This window comes from Chlorocebus sabaeus, chromosome 21 (genome assembly GCF_047675955.1).
Source record: "Chlorocebus sabaeus isolate Y175 chromosome 21, mChlSab1.0.hap1, whole genome shotgun sequence".
NCBI lineage: Eukaryota > Metazoa > Chordata > Mammalia > Primates > Cercopithecidae > Chlorocebus > Chlorocebus sabaeus.
Genome location: NC_132924.1, coordinates 111,564,930 through 111,584,725, shown reverse-complemented (window position 1 = coordinate 111,584,725; position 19,796 = coordinate 111,564,930). Strand labels below are relative to the sequence as shown.

At 41.5% G+C, this 19,796-nt stretch overlaps 1 protein-coding gene across 2 annotated transcripts in view; it reads right to left on the bottom strand.

Annotated features, from left to right (window-relative positions):
* The window catches only part of LOC103226979 (transcription intermediary factor 1-alpha), a 121,911-nt gene that overhangs the window by 66,589 nt on the left and 35,526 nt on the right, over positions 1-19,796 (bottom strand). For both annotated transcript variants that reach the window (XM_073009379.1, XM_073009380.1), the window contains exon 2: positions 11,688-11,806. In XM_073009379.1, coding sequence (XP_072865480.1) covers positions 11,688-11,806 — 119 coding nt within the window. The remainder of the gene's footprint in view (positions 1-11,687; positions 11,807-19,796) is intronic.

Sequence of the window (19,796 nt, the reverse complement as noted above, 5' to 3'; positions counted from 1 at the left end):
TATACATGATACACTAACCATATCGGGCTAAATCAGTTAGCTTCCTAATGGTGTTGGGAAATTTTAAACTGACATTGTGTGTTACATTATACACATATGAAATGAAAATACTGTGCGGAGACAAGAATATAAGTACATTTTCTCCTTAATTCAGCATCCCAAATATTTCAACTAGGTATTTCCCAAACATTATGCTAGGTGTGAGAACAGAACAGTCAGGAAAAGCAAACGTGGTCCCTGCCCATATGATAACTACAGTCTTGTAAATACTGCAGGTTCAAATCCCAGTTCCCTCACTTACTAGCTCAGTGGTCTTGGGCAGGTTACATAGAATACTCATCTTTAATATGAGGGTAATGATACAGATATTACTGAGTAGTTGTGAAGATTAAATGTGAGGCAGATGCACATTATTAGAATAAGCATATCAATATATAACTACAAACTGAGAATTATCATAAAGGAAATATACAGAAAGTTGTAAGAACGTATGATGAAGAAATGGATCTCATTTTAGTGGGGTTGGAAGGCTAGGGAAAGCATGAAGAGGGATTACCCAGTGAAGGCTTTTACTTCTAGGAAGAGAGAACAGCATGTAGAAAAAGTCCCAGGCAAGAAGAGCAAGCAGGTTCAAAGAACTGAACGAAGGCAAGTATGACTGAAGTGGTGCGACTGAGGGGTGCGACCTGCGGGGAAGACTGGCAAGAGAAGCTAGGACGAGAGACAGGGGCCAGATTAAGTGGAGTCACGAGACAATTTTGGTGTTTATCCAAATAAGTCTATTAAAAGCTTTTAAGAAAGTGACATGGCCAGATTTGAATTTTTATGTCACAATGGCTACAATATAGAGAACAAATTACAAAAGGAGCAAAAGCGTTTCTGTATAATGACAAGCTAGGAGGATTTTTCAGTGGCTTTGGTGAGGGTTGCTAGAAGTGCGATGTGGAGATGAGAACAGGTTTGACAGCAAAAATTTTTTCCACTTCACTCAGTGGTTGACACTAACCAAATTCCAAATACCTGATAGGTCCATAAACCAAAATCTACCTTTTCTCTGGTCTTATCATCTTCAATCTTTCTAACATTACTTGATACCACTGACTCCTGCTTCCTAGAAATCATGTGAATTCCTTAATACCTGCCAATCCTCCTATCAGATAGCCTGACTGTCACTGTGGATCCCACCCTTCTTCCTCTGATTCTGTAGTTTTTTATTATAGGGATTGATCTCATCTACTTCCTTAGCCTCATATAGCTTCTCTAAAAGGATGTAATCTAAAATTTAATTTCCACAGTAAGCTATAAAAAGAAGTAATTTCTATTTACACCACTCAGGAGAGATTACTAGTACATAAAGTAAAATAAAACAGGAAAAGCATGTGTGTGTAATGCTACTGCTTATTCAAGAAAGATGGTAATATGGTTTGGATCTGTGTGCCTGCCCAAATCTCATGCTGAACTGTAATCCCCAATGTTGGAGGTGGGGCCTGCTGGGAGATGGGTGGATCACGGGAGTGATTTACCCCTTGGTGCTGTTCTCATGATAGTGATTGAGTTCTCGCGAGATCTAGTTAAGTGTGTGGTGCCTCCCCACTCTCTCTTTTTTGCTCCTGCTCCATCCATGTGGATGAGCCTGCTCTCTTCACCTTCTGCCATGATTGTAAGCTGAGCAGATGCATCATGCTTCCTGTACAGCCTGCGGAACCATGGGCCAATTAAACCTCTTTTCTTTATAAGTTACCCAGTCTCAGATATTTCTTTATAGCAAAGTGAGACTGAGGAGTGGGGCACTGCTATAAAGATACCTTAAAATGTAGAAGCAGCTTTGGAACTGCGTAATGGGCAGAATTTCAAACAGCTTGGAGGGCACAGAAAAAGGCAGGAAGGTGACAAAAATTTTGTCCTGGAGATTTGTTAAATTGTTGTGACCAAAATGCTGATAGTAATATGGACAATGAAGTCCAGGTTGAGGAGGTCACAGATGGAAATAAACTTATTGGGAAATGCAGCAAAGGTCACTTTTGTTACACCTTGGCAAAGAGCTCGGTTGGACTGTGCCCCTACTCTAGGGATCTGTGGAACTCTGAATTTGAGAGATGATTTAGAGTATCTGGTGGATGAAATTTCTAAGCAGCAAAGTGTTCAAGATGTGACCTGGCTGCTTCTAACAACCTATGCTCATATGCATGAGCAAAGAAATGACCTGAAGTTGGAACTTATATATTTAAAAGGGAAGCAGAGTATAAAAGTTTGGAAAATTTGCAGCTTGGCCATGTGGTAGAAAAGAAAAGCCCATTTTCGGGGGAAGAATTCAAGCAGGCTGCAGAAACTGGGGGTACGGGGAAAGCCTTGAAGGTATTTCAGAGACATTCTGAACAGCCACTCTTGTCACAGGCCCAGAGGCCTAGAAGGACTGAATGGTTCTGCAGGCCAGGCCAGGCTCAAGGGCTCACTCCCCTGAGAAGCCTCAGGACACTGCTCCCTGTATCCTAGCCTCTCCAGTTCCAGCCATGGCTCAAAGAGGCCCAGATGTAGCTCAGGCCGCTGCTTCACAGGATGCAAGACATAAGCCTTGGCAGCTTCCACATGCTGTTAAGCCTACAGGTACACAGAATCCAAGAGGTAAGATTTGGGAACCTCTCTCTGCCTAGATTTCAGAAGATTTACGGAAAGGCCTGGATGTCCAAGCAGAAGCCTGCTGCAGGGGCAGAGCCTTCACAGAGAACCTCTACTCAGGCAGTGCAGAGGAGAAATGTGGGGCTGGAGCACCCACACAGAGTCCCCACTGGGGTCCTCCCAAGTGGAGCTGTGAGAAGAGTGCCACTGTCCTCCAGAACCCAGGAGGGCAGATCCACCAGCAGCTTGCACCTTCAGTCTGGAAAAGTCACAGATACTCAATGTCAACCCATGAGAGCAGCCTGCGAGAGCAGCTGTGGGGGCTGAACCCTGCAAAGCCACAGGTGTTAAGTACAGCTGCCCAAGGCTTTGGGAGCCCACCCCTTGTACCAGTGTGTCCTGGATGAGAGATGTGAAGTCAAAGGAGATTATTTTGGAGCCTTAAGATTTAATGACCACGCTGCTGGGTTTTGGACTTGCACAAAGCCTACAGCCCCTTTCTTTTGGCTGATTTCTCCATTTTGGAATGGGAGTATTTACCCAATGCCTGTACCCACATTGTATCTTGCAAGTAACATGTTTTTGACTTTACAGGCTCATAGGGAGAAGAGACTTGTCTTGTCTTCTCATCTCAAATATGAGACTTAGGACTTTTTGAGTTAATGTTGAAATGGTTAAGACTCTGGGTGACTGTTGGGAGGCATGATTGTGTTTTGAAATGTGAGAAGGACATAAGATTTGGGAGGGGCTGGGGTAGAATGATATGGTTTGGATCTGTGTCCCTGACCAAATTTCATGTAGAATTGTAATCCCCAATGTTGGAGGTCGGACCTGATGGGAAGTGACTGGATCATGCGGGTGGATATCCCCCTTGGTGCTGTTCTCATGGTAGTGAGTTCACATGGAGATGTGTTCATTTAAAAGTGTGTGGCATGGCCGGGCGCGGTGGTTCACACCTGTAATACCAGCACTTTGGGAGGCTGAGGCAGGCCGATCACCTGAGGTCAGGAGTTCGAGACCAGCTTGGCTAACATGGTGAAACACCGTTTCTACTAAAAATACAAAAAATTAGCTGGGCATGGTGGCGCACACCTGTAATCCCAGCTACTTGGGAGGCAGAGGTAGCAGAATTGCATGAACCTGGGAGGTGGAGGTTGCAGTGAGCTGAGATTGGCCATTGCACTCCTGCTTGGACAATAAGACTGAAATTCCATCTGAGAAAGAAAAGAGAAAAGAAAAGAAAAGAAAAGAAAAGAAAAGAAAAGAAAAGAAAAGAGAAGAGAAGAGAAGAGAAGAGAAAAGGAAAGAAGAAAGAACGAACGAAAGGAAAGAAAGAAAGAGAGAGAGAGAGAAAGAAAGAAAGAAAGAGAAAGAAAGAAAGAAAGAAAGAAAGAAAGAAAGAAAGAAAGAAAGAAAGAGAGAGAGAGAGAGAGAGAGAGAGAGAGGGGCACCTCCCACCCTCTTTTGGCTCCTGCTTTGGCCACATGTAAGACAAGCATACTGCCCCTTCGCCTTCCACCATGATTGTAAGTTTCCTGAGGCTTCCCCAGAAGCTTAGCAGATGCCAGCATCATGCTTCCTGTACAGCCAGTGAAACCGCAAGCCAATTAAACCTCTTTATAAATTACCCAGTATCAGGTATTTCTTTATAGTAATGCAAAAGCAGACTAATACAGATGGGATGGAATGGGATAGCTTAGTTTTAAATTGTACGTTAACATAATATTTAAAAAGGAAGGATAATCCATAAAGGAGATTAAATAGTTACCTACGAGGTTGGGAAGAAATAAGGTAGATGGGTAGACAAGACAGGGATAGAAGTTTATAGATTTTCCTTTCAAATGACATGAATGTTTTATATGTAGTTATGCAATATTTTAAACATTTACATTCCTAAATGTCAAAAGCAAAATTTAATAAATGAACCTGCCTAATCAAGTGGGTGGCTTAACTGCACAGAGAAGATTTATTTATTTCAGGTAACTTTAAAACATGATTTGGCTGGCTGGGCACAGTGGCTAACACCTGTAATCCTAGCACTTCGGGAGGCCAAGGCAGGTGGAATGCCTGAGCTCAGGAGTTCGAGACCAGCCTGGGCAACATGGTGAAACCCTGTCTCTACTAAAATACAAAAAATTAGCCGGATGTGGCAGTGTGCGCCTGTAGTCCCAGCTACTCTGGAGGCTGATGCAGGATAATTGCTTGAACCCAGGAGGTGGAGGTTGCAGAGAGCCAAGATCATGCCACTGCATTCCAGCCTGGGCAACAGAGTGAAACTCCTTCTCTTAAAAAACAACAACAACAACAACAACAACAACAACAAAAACACATGATTTGATCGAATATCTCCAGTGCATACATATAACTACTGTCTTCCTTGCTTTCTGTTTTGATAAAAACACTCTACAACTTCTATTTTCAGCTCCAACTCCACTCTACTATAAACTCTTATTCAGAAAGCAACATTTATGCTTTACAAGCTGGTTTCACATTCGAGTCTAACAACGGGTAATGCTGGAGGGAGAATGCAACATCAGAAGAAGGCACTTGATTCTCACAGTCAGCTTCCTCTTTTCTTCCTATCTGCATGTAATTTCTGTGAGTATCACACCAGTGATGCAGCTTCATCCCAGCTGCAGCAGTTCCTTCCTATACTGGAGCTAGCTCCAGTTTGCAGACTTTCCAATATTTATAGGACCAGCTTTACTGTAATACACTTCAGAGATACCAGCAACACTGCTTCTGCCCGTCAGAAGTCTGAGTCCAAAGTCAAACACCTAGACCCCATCACCAGCCAAGATGCACTTCCTTCTCAGGTGTTTAAGTTCCACGAGGCCTTTCCTTTGAGCTTTTATCTTTTAATAATTCCATCCTTTTGCATTTGTTCCCACAGCTGCTTCTCAAAGTTGCTACCTCTGTGATACTTTAAGAACTGTATTTGTATCTTTTCAGAAAATCTTGTATCTAGTCTATAATTCTTTATTTCTTTTCTTTTTACTTTCTTTCTTTTTTTTTTTTTTTTTTTGAGACAGAGTCTTGCTCTGTCACCCAGGCTGGAGTGCTGTGGTGCAATCTTGGCTCACTGCAACTCCTGCCTCTGGGTTCAAGCAATTTTCCTGCCTCAGCCTCCCAAGTAGGTGCCACCACGACCGGCTAATTTTTTTGTATTTTTAGTAGAGACAGGCTTTCACCATATTGGCCAGGCTGCTCTCAAACTCCTGACCTTCTGATCCACCTGCCTCAGCCTCACAAAGTATTGGGATTACAGGCATAAGCCACCATATCTGGCCTTATTTTAAGAAGTAAAATGATTCCTAATTGCACCAAGACTGTATTACATATTATGCATATAAATTATGCATATAATATATATTACATATATATTATACATACCTATAAACTTTTTTTCCTAGCGAAAACAAATTACATCAATGCAATTAAGAACCAACATTTTGGCTGGGGGCAGTGGCTCACACCTGTAATCCCAGCACTTTGGGAGGCCGAGGAGGGCAGATCACCTGAGGTCGAGAGTTCAAGACCAGCTCGACCAACATGGAGAAACCCCGTCTCTACCAAAAATACAAAATTAGCTGGGAGTGGTGGCACATGCCTGTAATCCCAGCTACTTAGGATTAGGAGTTTGAGACCAGCCTGGCCAACATGGTAAAACCCCGTCTCTACTAAAAATACAAAAATTAGCAGGGCATAGTGGTGAGCACCTGTAATCCCAGCTACTCATGAGGCTGAGGCAGGAGAATCGCTTGAACCTGGGAGGCGGAGGTTGCAGTAAGCTGAGATCATGCCACTGCACTCCAGCCTGGGTGACAGAGCAAGACTCTTGTCTCAAAAACAAACAAACAAACAAAAAGTCAATATAGGCCAGGCGTGGTGGCTCATGCCTGTAATCCCAGCACTTTAGGAGGCCGAGGCAGGCAGATCACCTGAGGTCGAGAGTTCAAGACCAGCTCGACCAACATGGAGAAACCCCGTCTCTACCAAAAATACAAAATTAGCTGGGAGTGGTGGCACATGCCTGTAATCCCAGCTACTCGAGAGACTGAGGCAGGAGAATCGCTTGAACCTAGGAGGTGGAGGTTGCGGTGAACCGAGATCACGCCATTGCACTCCAGCTTGGACAACAAGAGCAAAACTCCATCTCAAAATACAAAAAAAAAGTCAATATATACTTATACTTTCTTTTATAAATAAGGTCTCTTGCCGGGCGTGGTGGCTCACACCTGTAATCCCAGCACTTTGGGAGGCCGAGGTGGGTAGATCTTGTGGTCAGGACCTTGTGGTCAGGAGTTTGAGACCAGCCTGGCCAACACGGTGAAACACTGTCTCTACTAAAAATACAAAAAATTAGCCAGGCGTGGTGAAATGCGCCTGTAGTCCCAGCTACTCAGGAGGCTGAGGCAGGAGAACCGCTTGAACATGGGAGGAGGAGGTTGCACTCTAGTCTGGGCAAGAGCGAGACTTCATCTCTAAATAAATAAATAAATAAATAAATAAATAAATAAATAAAGTCTCTGTTAAATAATTCCCTGAAAGGCCTAGATAGGTGACCAACTCAATGATGACGAGCACCCATTGTACCATACTGTGGTCTCCAAATATTATTTCCCATGAAAAGGAATCAAGGCACCTAGGAGAAATGGATGCTTCAAGGTCTAGAACAGAAAATGACAGAAAAAAACAGCAAGGGAGAGAGCAATGACTACTACAGACTCAAACAGAGGGGCACAGACACACACATATACACACAAACACACACACACACACACACACACACACTCCTCTCATTAGTCACCTCTGAAGAATCCTAAGAAATTAACTCACTGCTCTAAAAATTGTCAACTAACGGGAAGGAATCAAAATTGAACTGACCTTTCCTGGATGAACTGTAGGTCAGGGTAATCAAAGAATTGATGAAGGAAGCTTTCTCTTTCTATTCCAGTTAAGAAATAAAGAGGAATAATAGAATTAAAATGTCACTATTTTTCAAAGCCCTCATGAAATAAGCAATCTTGGCAGTGATCATTAATGGCCACTAACATCAGAAAAAAGAAAGACAGCCAGACACCACATGCTTCCTGATGAGCATACACATGGACATATGGATCAAAGTATTCTTACCCTTCTCCCGCAATGGAACCAGAACCTAAACAAGCCACTACGTCTCATTTTAATTCACAGTTTCACAAAACATAGAATCAGCATGTTAAATGACTTTATGGAAATTATCAGCAAAATTCAGAATAAAACTAACTCTTTTGAATATGCAACCCAGTTTATGCAACGAAAATGTTAAATGGGAAGAAAAGGAAAGCAAGAGAAGCAAAGGGGTAACTTGAGATTAATTAAAAGATAGTTTTGAGACAAATCAACCAAATGTACTGTGTAGGCCTTGTTGGATCCTTATGGAAACAAACCACTGTTTAAAAAAAAACCTGTAATAATTAGATCCATTTGATTACTGCTTAGATATTTGATAATAATAAGAGATCATTAAGCATTTGAAATTTATTTATTTATTTTGAGATAGGGTCTCACTCTGTCACCCACGCTGGGGTGCAGTGGCATAATTATGGCTCACTGCAGCCTCCATCTCCTTGAGTGCAGGTGATCCTCCAACCTCAGCCTCCCAACTAGCTGGGACTACAGGTGCACACCACCACACCCAGCTTGCTTGCTTTTCTTTCTTGTTCGTTCGTTCGTTCGTTCATCTATTCATTCGCTCAGACAGGATTTCACCATGTTGCCCAGGCTGGTCCTTTTATTTTTACATAGAAATTCATATGGTAGTTATGTTTACAGAAAAAATATTTTATTTAAGTACATGCCAAAATATTTACAGATGAGGCCGGGTGCGGTGGCTCAATCCCAGCACTTTGGGAGGCCGAGGTGGGTGAATCACCTGAGTTTAGGAGTTCGCAATCAGTCTGGTCAACACGGTGAAACCTTGTCTCTACTAAAAACACAAAAATTGGCCAAGTGTAGTGGTGGGCGCCTATAATCCCAGCTACCTGGGAGACTGAGGTTGCAGTGAGCCAAGACCTCGCCATTGCACTCCAGCCTGGGCAACAAGAGCGAAACTCCGTCTCAAAAAATAAAAATAAAAAATTAAAGATGACATTACATAATGGCTGGAATTAACATCAATGTAATCTAGTGGTTGGGGGTAATCAGAGTATGCACAAAACAAGAGTTGATGGCTATTGATCTAGGTGATGGGTCCACGGACGTTTGTTATGTCAACTGTTTCTTTGGTAATGCTTGAAATTATCTACAACAAAAAGTTTTTAAAACTTTTCAAAATCTCCAGCTATGAACTCTCTTTAGAGCACCACTCTAACCATGGATGACACCTCTACTTTACAGTCTTACAGGCAATGCAAACTCAATCACATTCAAAACCTACCTACCTCCTACCCTCTTTATCATGATCTCTGTGAAAGGCACCATCCAGGCAGTAAAACATCTCTCACCTTCCACACCCAGTCAGGCATATCAAGTTCTCTCTGGGTGGTAACTTCCTTTCCTTATTGTTACCATGCTAATTCAGCTCCCACTACCTCTTGCTAAGTACTGCCTGGTTTCAATTCATCCCCCATATGACCTCTCCACTCTCCATCCTTACCAAATGCCCCCAGCAGCACCCTACTCTCATACCACATTTCCTACCCCAACCCATGCATGCCCAGTATCAACATTTAGGATGTCTATTGGACTCCATCTCTAGTTTAACTTCTTCCTACTATGTTTCTGTGACAGAAGCAGACTAAATAAACATAAACGTACTGAAAACTAATTGATCACATGGAGGTAATAAAGAAGCCTCTTAAACTTGTCCTTTGGATTAGAATCCCTTTAACTCTCATGTCCTATTATCATCATTTCATGTCATACGAATATCCTACCTGGTTGACATTTACGCTACTTTACATTTGAGTATTATTTATGCTACTGTATTTTTTAGTTTTCTGGATTGAGCATGCACATGTACTACTATGAATATGACTAATGAATATCTAGGATATCTAGGATAGCTACATGTGACACAATAGGTGTCACATGTAAAGCAAAGTGACATGACACAATGGAAGACGGAAACAAAATCATCTGTATTTAGAAGAGAACTTTCAGAGGACTTAAGTGCTCAACACTGTAACCTACATAAATAATTATGTTTCTTTCTTTAAGGGTAGTTTCATAATTAGAAAGTTTATCTCCCGCAGCAAGCCTGTCTGTTTTGGCCTTTGATAAGGTTCACATCAGGAAGAACTGTGGATACTTTCCAAACTACAAAAGCAGGTATTTTAGTCAGTAGTGGCTATGTTCATTTAAAGTGAACCTTAAATTTCTGTAGCTCTACCGAGGAACAAAAAAACTAAAAATTCAACAGAAAGTACAGAAATTAACCACGTGATAACTAAAGAGTCCTGAAAAACATAGCTAATAATTGCTTTTCCCTAACCAGATTTAGTTCTTTCCCAGATCTTCTGTTCCAAGTTAAGGGAACTGCTTAGAGGAATCATCAATGAATCATGAGCCAAAAGTAGACTAATACACTATACTCAGCACAAGCTGTAGAATTAATCTCAACATGGCTAACCCCCACTGGGGTACTATAGATTATGCATGATAGATTTGACATCTAGATTTAAGAAGCCAACAGAGATATTCTACATGTGGGTTATAGAAGTTAGAAAGAAAATAAAAACACCGTTGGATCTCTAAATCCAACACCTTGGACAATGCTACCAAATGAGGCTTTAGTTAGCTGGGCATGGTGGCATAAACCTGAAGTCCCAGTGACTCAGGAGGCTACGGTGGGAGAATCACTTGAGCCCAGGAGTTGGAGACTGCAGTCTGGCTGACAGAGTGAGACCCTGTCACTACTACTACTACTACCACCACCACTGACCACGACCACCACCACCACCACGACCACCACCACCACCACCACCCCACTTCCCCAAAAAATAAATGAAGCTTTCAAAGTAACACCATGTAGAAAAGACGGTTTTCTTAAAAATGTAAAAACTTTACAGATCAAAGACATGGAGTCTTTCATATGTATCATTATAGAGCTTATCATTAAAATACAAAAAAAAATGAAAAATTGAGCTTGATATAAAAATCTCATTGTCAATACACAGTAAAAGTACAAAGAAATGAAATAATGTCAAATATAGAATAATGGTTTCTCTGGAGGAGATTGGAATGTGGGTATGCAATCAAGAGTTTCTGGATTGTCCCTGTTTCACTGTTTTAATTTCTTAAGGTGAATTATTCATTATTCTTTATATTCCTTTTAAAATGTTATATAATTTTATAGATCAATTATCTAATGTTTGGCTCCTTTTAAAGACCTCCAGCATTTTAGGCTGCCTCATCAATAGCTGGCAAAAGAGGCTAGGCATGGTAGCTCACACCTGTAATCCCAACACTTTGAGAGGCTGAGGTGAGTGGATTACTCGAGGTCAAGAGTTCGAGACCACTATGGCCAACATAGTGAAATGCCATGTCAACTAAAAATACAAAAATTTGCCGGGCATAGTGGCGCACGCCTGTAATCCCAGCTACTCATGAGGCTGAGATGAGAGAAGCACTCGAACCCAGGAGGAGGAGGTGGAAGTGAGCCAAGATCGTACCACTGTCCTCCAGCCTGGGGAACAGTGCAAGACTCCATCTCAATTTAAAAAAAAAAAAAAAGAAAAAGAGGCTGGGTGTGGTGACTCACACCTGTAATCCTAGCACTTTGGAAGGCCAAGGCAGGAGGATCACGAGGTCAGGAGATTGAGACCATCCTGGCTAAAACAGTGAAACCCCATCTCTACTAAAAACACAAAAAATTAGCCAAGCGTGGTGGCGGACGCCTGTAGTCCCAGCTACTTGGGAGGCTGAGGCAGAAGAATGGCATGAACCCGGGGGGCGGAGCTTGCAGTGAGCCGAGATTGCACCAACTGCACTCCAGCCTGGGCGACAGAGTTGAGACTCCGTCTCAAAAAAAAAAAAAAAAAAAAAAAAAAAGAGCTGGCAAAAGGTTCAAGACGTAATACACTTACCTGATTTGACTTTTCTACTGTACTGCTGGGAACCTCAGTAGTGTCCTTCACAAAAAAGTTATCTATGATGTGTCTCTCTGCACATTCTTGGCTGCAAACTGGGCATCGAATGACTCCAACTGGGAAAAACAAAATTATATTCTAAGTTTTAATACAAATATACTGAGTACTTAACCAACACATCCCATTCAAACTGTGACTTGGTTGTTTTTCAATGTCCATTCTTTTTAAATTCATACCTGCTGTCACTTAAAAACAATTGTCTATGTAAATATACTGATTTTATCTATACATCACACATGAAATACTAAACGATGCATAAATTCTTCATAATTTTAAATGAAATGCCTCCCTTCCCCCACATCACCATGGGCTAAATGCTTTTACTGTTTAGCAACTTCTCTAGCAGTGGTTTTCCAACAGAAATGTACAGAACCATATGGGAGATTTTCAAAAGAACAAGCAGCTCAGGTTTTCTCTAGAGCTACAAAATGAGGATTTCTGGAAGTAGAACAGAGACATGCTCCTTTTGTTTAAAATCTCCACAGAGATTGTGAAACACCATTTCCTTTTAACAAATGCAAATAGTATTCCTTTGAACAAAAAACAATAGTCTTTCGTAGTGCTTGGTAAAACAATAAATAATAACAAATGAGTTAAAACTGTAATATAAACTTGATGCCATATAATTTATACTATGGAAGACTGCAGTAAGGTTCCCAGATAGATTTTTTAATGAAAGAACAAACACAAAGTAATCCAAAGGCCAATTTCATTTGTATAAACAAATAACAAACAAAAATTTAATTAAAAATCTTTTTTTACAATAGCAACAAAAATGCATTAAGCACTTAGAAATAAATTTTAAAAGATTGTGAAGGTTATTGTGCAGGAAAATATTAAGCTATATTTAAAAACATTTTAAAATATCTAAATCATGAAGAAAGCATGTTCATGATGGTAAAGATACCAATACTCCCACAACCATATCTATAGATTCAATGCAGCTCTAGTAACAATCCCAAAGGAAATTTCCATAGAATTCTGACAAGCTGAGGGGACATGCCTCCCAACTAATAATACCTACTATATATAAAGCTATAACAATTAAAATGGTGTGATATTTTGTAAGGCTTACATAAATGTACACTTTATATATATCAGATGTTCACTAGAAATCAGTGGGGAAAGGGATGAACTTTCCATGTTGCTGGAACAATTATTGGGGGTGGGGAATGAAATTAGATCCCTACTTTGATCCAAAAAAAAAAAAACTATTTTGAGTAGATTAACAACTATAAGACTTTCACAAGAAAATGTAAGAGAATATCTTTGTGACCTTGGAGTACAAATTTATTGGAATAAATTTTTAAGCAAGATACAAAAAGCAAGAGCTATAAGGGAAAGATTAATATATCCACCTTTGTTACAGTTCTTTGTTACAAAACTACAGCTAGTGAAAATACTACCATGAACAAAATGAGAAGACAAGCCTCAAGCTGGAAGATCTATTGTAAACACACAATACTGGCAAAGAATTAATACTTGAAATCTGGAAAGATGTCACAATGCATTTCAGAGAAAAGAAAGATGGAGTAAACCTAATTTTCATTATGCCTCCAGCTTCACACAGCTAAGAACTCTAGACATTCTACATAAAACATGAAGTGTTACCCCCATTTTACAGATGAGGAAACTGGGTGCTATGACTGGCCTGTGGTCACACAACCACTAATGACATGCATGTGCACACTCTACATGGTAAGTATTAAAATGGAGATACAGCATAGACTTTAAAACTGTACAAGACCTAGATCAGCCCTCTTCATTGATTGCTCTGTAACTCCTTTTTTTTTTTTTTTTTTGAGACGGAGTCTCATTCTGTCACCCAGGCTAGAGTACAATGGTGCGATCTTGGCTCACTGCAACCTCTGCCTCTCTGGTTCAAGCGATTCTCCTGCCTCAGCCTCCTGAGTAGCTGGGGATTACAGGCATGCATCACCACGCCCGGCTAATTTTTGTATTTTTAGTAGAGACGGGGTTTCATGATGTTGGTCAGGGTGGTCTCGAACTCCCGACCTCGTGATCCACTGTGCCCAGGCTCGATTGCTCTGTAACTCCTCCTAATCAATCTTTTTGAGCCTCTGTTTCGTCTTCTGTAAAAGAGTAATACATGATAATCATGACGATAGTTATCCTATTGAGAACTTGCTGTGTTCTAGTTATTGTGCTCAATATTCCACTTCCATTAGAACAACTCTGAGGCAGGATTGTTGTAAGGATTTTATATGAGTAAATGCACAGAACAGATCTAGCCTCGGTTGGTAGCTGGTAAACCTGGGCAGTAAGCCCTGTACTGTCCAACTAAAATCAGATGACAATAGCTGGTTCTTTCTGAATCAGGTAAATGAGGACCAGCACAATCTCATCTACACTGACTCCCTCAAAGTATGATCTCTAAGGCTACAAATAAATTCTGAGTCATGGATATACCTCTGCCTTATAAGGACCAATTGAAACCAAATGTTAGTAAATCCCAAATTTACATCTCTACCAGAACGTCATTCCCAAGCCCCAGGTGTGTCTTTTTTTCAGTAATAGAAAAACAAAGCACTACATATTGCACAGTAAATACAATCATGAGCTGCATGACACGACGGGTTTTTTGTTGTTGTTGTTGCTGGGTTTTTTTGTTTTTTGTTTTTGAGACAGAGTCTCGCTCTGTCATCCAGGCTGGAGTGCAGTGGTGCGATCTTGGCTCACTGCAACCTCTGCCTACCTGGTTCAAGTGATTGCCTGCCTCAGCCTCCCAAGTAGCTGGGACTACAGGCACCCGCTACCATGCCTGGTTAATTTTTTGTATTTAATTTTAATTTTAAAATTAATTTTCTGTATTTTTAGTAGAGATGGGGCTTCACCATGTTAGTCAGGATGATCTTGATCTTCTGACCTTGTGATCCATCCATCTCAGCCTCCCAAAGTACTGGGATTACAGGCGTGAGCCACCTCGCTTGGCCACTGCATAACATTTTTTTAGCCAACAATGGATCACATATATGTCAGTGGTATCATAAAATTATAATGAAGCTGAAGGCCAGGTGTGGTGGCTCACACCTGTAATCCCAGCAATTTGGGAAGCTGAGGTGGGTGGATCACTTGAGGTCAGGAGTTCAAGACCAGCCTGGTCAACATGGGGAAACCCTGTCTCTACTAAAAATACAAAAATTCGCCGAGTTCAGTGGAATGTGCCTGTAGTCCCAGCTACTCGGGAGGCTGAGGAAGGAGAATTGCTTGAACCCAGGAGGCAGAGGTTGCAATGAGCCGAGATCGCACCACTGCACTACAGCCTGGGCAAGAGAGTGAGACTCCATCTCAAAAAATAATAATAATAATAAATAAAAATAAATAAAATGGAGCTGAAAAATGCCTATCACCTAGTGAAAGCTGCGGTAATATTGATAATATTGTAAGTGCAATGCATTACTCATGTGTTTAGGGTGATGCTGGTATAAACAAGCCTACTGAGCTGCCAGTCATATAAAAGTACATAATGTTCTAGGCCCCCTTCATATGCACTCATCACTCACTACCCTACTCACCCAGAACAAATTCCAGTCCTTCAAGCACCACTCATAAGTGCTCTATACAGGCGTACCTTATTTTTTATCTTTTACATTGTATTTTTCTAGGTTTTAGATATGTTTAGATGTACAAATACCATTGTGTTACAGATGAACACTACAGTATTCAGTACAGTAACATGCTGTACAGATTTGTAGCCTAGGAATAACAGGCTGTACCATATTCTCCTGGTGTGCAGTAGGCTATACCATATAGGTTTGTGTAAGTACACCCTATGATATTTATACAATAAAATTGCCAAAATTGCACCACTATGCCTGGATAATTTTATTTTTTTATGAACAGACAGGGTCTCACTATATTGCCCCGGCTGCTCTCAAACTCCTGGGCTTAAGGGATCCTCCTGTCTTGGCCTCCCAAAGTGCTGGGATTACAGGCATAAGCCATGGTGCCTGGCCTTATTTCTTTTTTTTCCTTTTGGCGGGGGGGAGACGGTCTCACTCTGGTTGCCCAAGCTGGAATGCAACAACATGATCTTGGCTCACTGCAGCCTCCACCTCTCAGGCTCAGGTGAATCTCCCACCTCAGCCTCCTGAGTAGCTGGGACTACAGGCCTGTGCCACCACACTCCACTAATTGTTTTGGATTTTTAGTAGAGACAGAGTTTCACTATGTTGTCCAGGATGGTCTCAAACTCCTGGACTCAAGCAATCCGCCTATCTCAGCCTCCCAGAATGCTGGGATTACACGCATAACCCACCACACCTGGCCTCTTATTCCTTTTTTCTACAAATGAAATGTTTCAAGCTTTTGGGTTTTGAGATGTGAATATGATTTGTTATCTCCTTTCTGTGAAGTTTTAGTTTCTAAACCTAAGCATAATGCAGGGCTTATGTTTTGACATTATGTGCTAGGAATGGCTCGTACTTCTTTGACTGCCCAGCTCCACAAAAGAGATGTACGTGGATTTAAAGTCTCTTATTACACATGGTAGATCACAACACAAGTGAGTTAAATGACAGGATCATGAGATGGATCACCACCAATCTGGCAACTTTATTCCAACATCCACAGCAGACAAGGGAGAAGATATATATATATAAAAAGCCAAATAGTGCTGTCCGTGGTCCTGTCAATACCACTAATGGTTTTGACTCCTACATACATAAATAACAAAAAAACAAAAAACAAGTAAATGCTATCTACAAGAAATCTACTTCAAATATAGAGAGAGGTTAAAGGAAAAAAAAAAAAAAACAAACAAGATGCTAACAGATACACATTCAAACAATAAGCATACGTACAGGGCAATGCTCCAGGTGGCTTTGAATCAAGCCAGTTCCCTGCTCTGCCCCACACCTCTGTGTAACTGTATAACATGCTGGGAATGAAGCATTCTGAGACAAGGAGGAGCTGGTTCGAAGAGCCTCAGTTTCTGTTCCTGTCACTCCCTCCACCTCAAACAGGATGTCCTCTAATCTTTAGCCCAGTGAATCATGTTGCCCTTGGGACATAAACCTTCTTTCCTGGGTCCCCTAGCTGTGGTCCACAGACTATCCACTCTGGGCAGCTTTCCCAAGCCTTGAGGGACTGATTTGCAATGAATGCTAGGCTTCTCCTGTCCCTTGCTGCCCATCTGTGGGTAATAAAACTGGGCTTCATGTAAGTTGTTCTGCTTATGAATGTTTTGACTCACTGGACTCAGGCAAGTAGTAAAAATGCAGCCCAAGATATAGTGAGCTAAAATGGTAACTAGTACACAGTGAACATCCTTCATAACATGAAACCAGGAGGACTTAATAATGCTCTCAGACAAAGCAGACTTCAGAACAAGGACTATTTACAAGAGATAAAGTGAGAACATTGAATAATGATAAAGGGGTTAACTCATCAAGACATAATCCTAAATGCATATGCATCTAATTAACAGGGCTTCTGAAAAAATAATGTAGAAATTGATACAGCTAAAAAAAAAAACCCGACAAATCCACATTCCATTTGTTGATTTCAACTCTCCCCTCTCAGAAATCAATGGAGCAGTAGACAGAAAAATCAGTAAACATATAGAAGACTTGAACAAAAGAATCAAACCTGATCCAACTGACATTTAAAAAAACAATGTGAGCAGGCCAGGCGTGGTGGCTCATGCCTGAAATCCCAACACTTTGGGAGGGCAAGGCAGAAGGATCACCTGAGGTCAGGAGCTGAAGACCAGCCTGGTCAAACCCCATCTCTACTAAAAGTACAAAATTAGCCAGGCATGGTGGCGCATGCCTGTAATCCCAGCTCGGGAGGAGGAGGGAGAACTGCTTGAAGCCAGGAGGCAGAGGTTGCAGTGAGCTGAGATCATACCACTGCACTCCAGTCTGGGCGAAACTCTATCTTGGGGGGGAAAAAAAAAGAAAAGAAAGAGAAAGAGAAAAAAAACAATGTGAGCAGAAGGCACATTCTTTAAGCATGCACGAGATATTCACAAGATATAACATACACAGGAAAATAAAACATGTGTAAATAAATTTATAACTAAACCCACACAGGGGGCTGGGCACAGGGGCCATGCCTATAACCCCAGTACTTTGGGAGGCCAAAGTGAGAGGATCACTTGAGCTCAAGAGTTCAAGACCAGCCTGGCCAACATGGTTCAACCGTGTCGCTACTAAAAATACAAAAATTAGCCTGGCATGACGACAGATGCCTGTAATGCCAGCTACTCAGGAGGCTGAAGCAGGAGGATTGCTTGAACCCAGGAGGGAGAGAGGCTGCAGTAAGCCAAGATCGCACCACCGAACTCCAGCCTGGGCAACAGAGTGAGACTCCATCTCAAAAAAATAAAAAAAAATAACAAAAATTAGCCAGGTGTGGTGGCATGTGATTGTGGTTCCAATTACTCAAGTGAGTTGAATGACAGGATCAAGAGGCTGAAGTGGGAGGATGGCTTGAGCCCGGGAGGTGGAGGTTGCAGTGAGGCGAGATTGCATCACTGCACCCCAGCCTGGGTGACAGAGGGTGACCCTGTCTCAAAAAATACATGAATAAATAAGTAAAAATAAAAATAAAAAAACCACACAGAGTCAGGCACAGAGGCTCATGCACTTTAGACCGCCGAGGCAGGCAGATCACTTGAACTCAGAAGTTCAAGACCAGCCTGGATAATATGGTGAAACCCCATTTCTACAAAAATAAAAATAAAAAATTAGCCAGGTATGGTGGCGTGTACTTGTAGTCCCAGCTACTTGGGAGGCTGAGGTGGGAGGACGGCTTAAGCCCTGGAGGCAGAGGTTGCAGTGAGCTGAGATTGCACCACTGCATTCCAGCCTGGGTGACAGAGCCAGACATTGTCTCCAAAGCCAATCAACAGGCTGGGCGCGGTGGTTCACACATGTAATCCTAGCACTTTGGGAGGCCGAGGCAGACAGATCACCTGAGGTCAGGAGTTCGAGACCAGCCTGGCCAACATGGTGAAACCCTGTCTCTACTAAAAATACAAAACTTAGCTGGACGTGGTGGTAGGTACCTGAATCCTAGCTACTTAGGAGGCAGAGGCAAGGAGACTGAACCTGGGAGGTGGAGGTTGCAGTGAGCCGAGTTCAAACCACTGTCCTCCAGCCTGGGCGACAGAGCAAGACTCCTTCTCAAAAAAAAAAAAAAGAAAAAAGAAAAAAAAAATTGAATTTGTGATTGAAAACCACAGGCATGGTGGGAGGATTGCTTGAGCCCAGGATTTCAAGACCAGCCTGTGGAACATGGTGAAACCCCTTCTCTACAAAAAAAATCCAACCAAACCAAACAAACAAAAAACCTTCCCACGAAGAAAAGTCTATATCCAAAGGGCTCCACTGGTGAATTATATTCAACATTTAAAGATAAGAGCATCCCTAAACAAACTCCTTCAGAAAAGAGGTAATTCCAACCTTATTTTATGAGGCCAGTATTACCCTGATACTAAAATCGGATCGTCATTACAAGAAAAGAAAATTATAGACCAATCTCTCTTATAATTAACAAAAAAATCACTAACAGAACACTAGGAAATCAAACCCAGAAATATATAAAAATACATATACATCATGATTAGGTAGGGTTTATTCCTGAAATACAAGGTTGGATGAGCATTCAAATAATTTATTATGTTAATAAAATAAGGGAGAAAAGCCACATTTGATCATCTCAATATATCTGGAAAAAAAAGCTGAAAATTTTGGCTGGGCACAGTGGCTCATGCCTGAAATTCAGTGCTTTGCGAGGCTGAGCCAGGAGGCTCACCAGAGGCCCGGAGTTGCAAGACCAGTCTGGGCAACATAGTGAGATCTCATCTCTACTAAAGGAAATACAATTTAAAAAGGGGGGAAAAATCTGAAAAATTCACCTATCCACAACAAGCTTTCAAGAACCTAAGAAGAGATGGAAACTTCTTCAACCTGATAAAGACCATCTCTGAAAAACCTACAGCTAATATATATTTAATGATGAAATACAGAATCCTTTCTGCTGTCACTGGGAAGAAGGTAAGGATGTGTACTCTTAGCA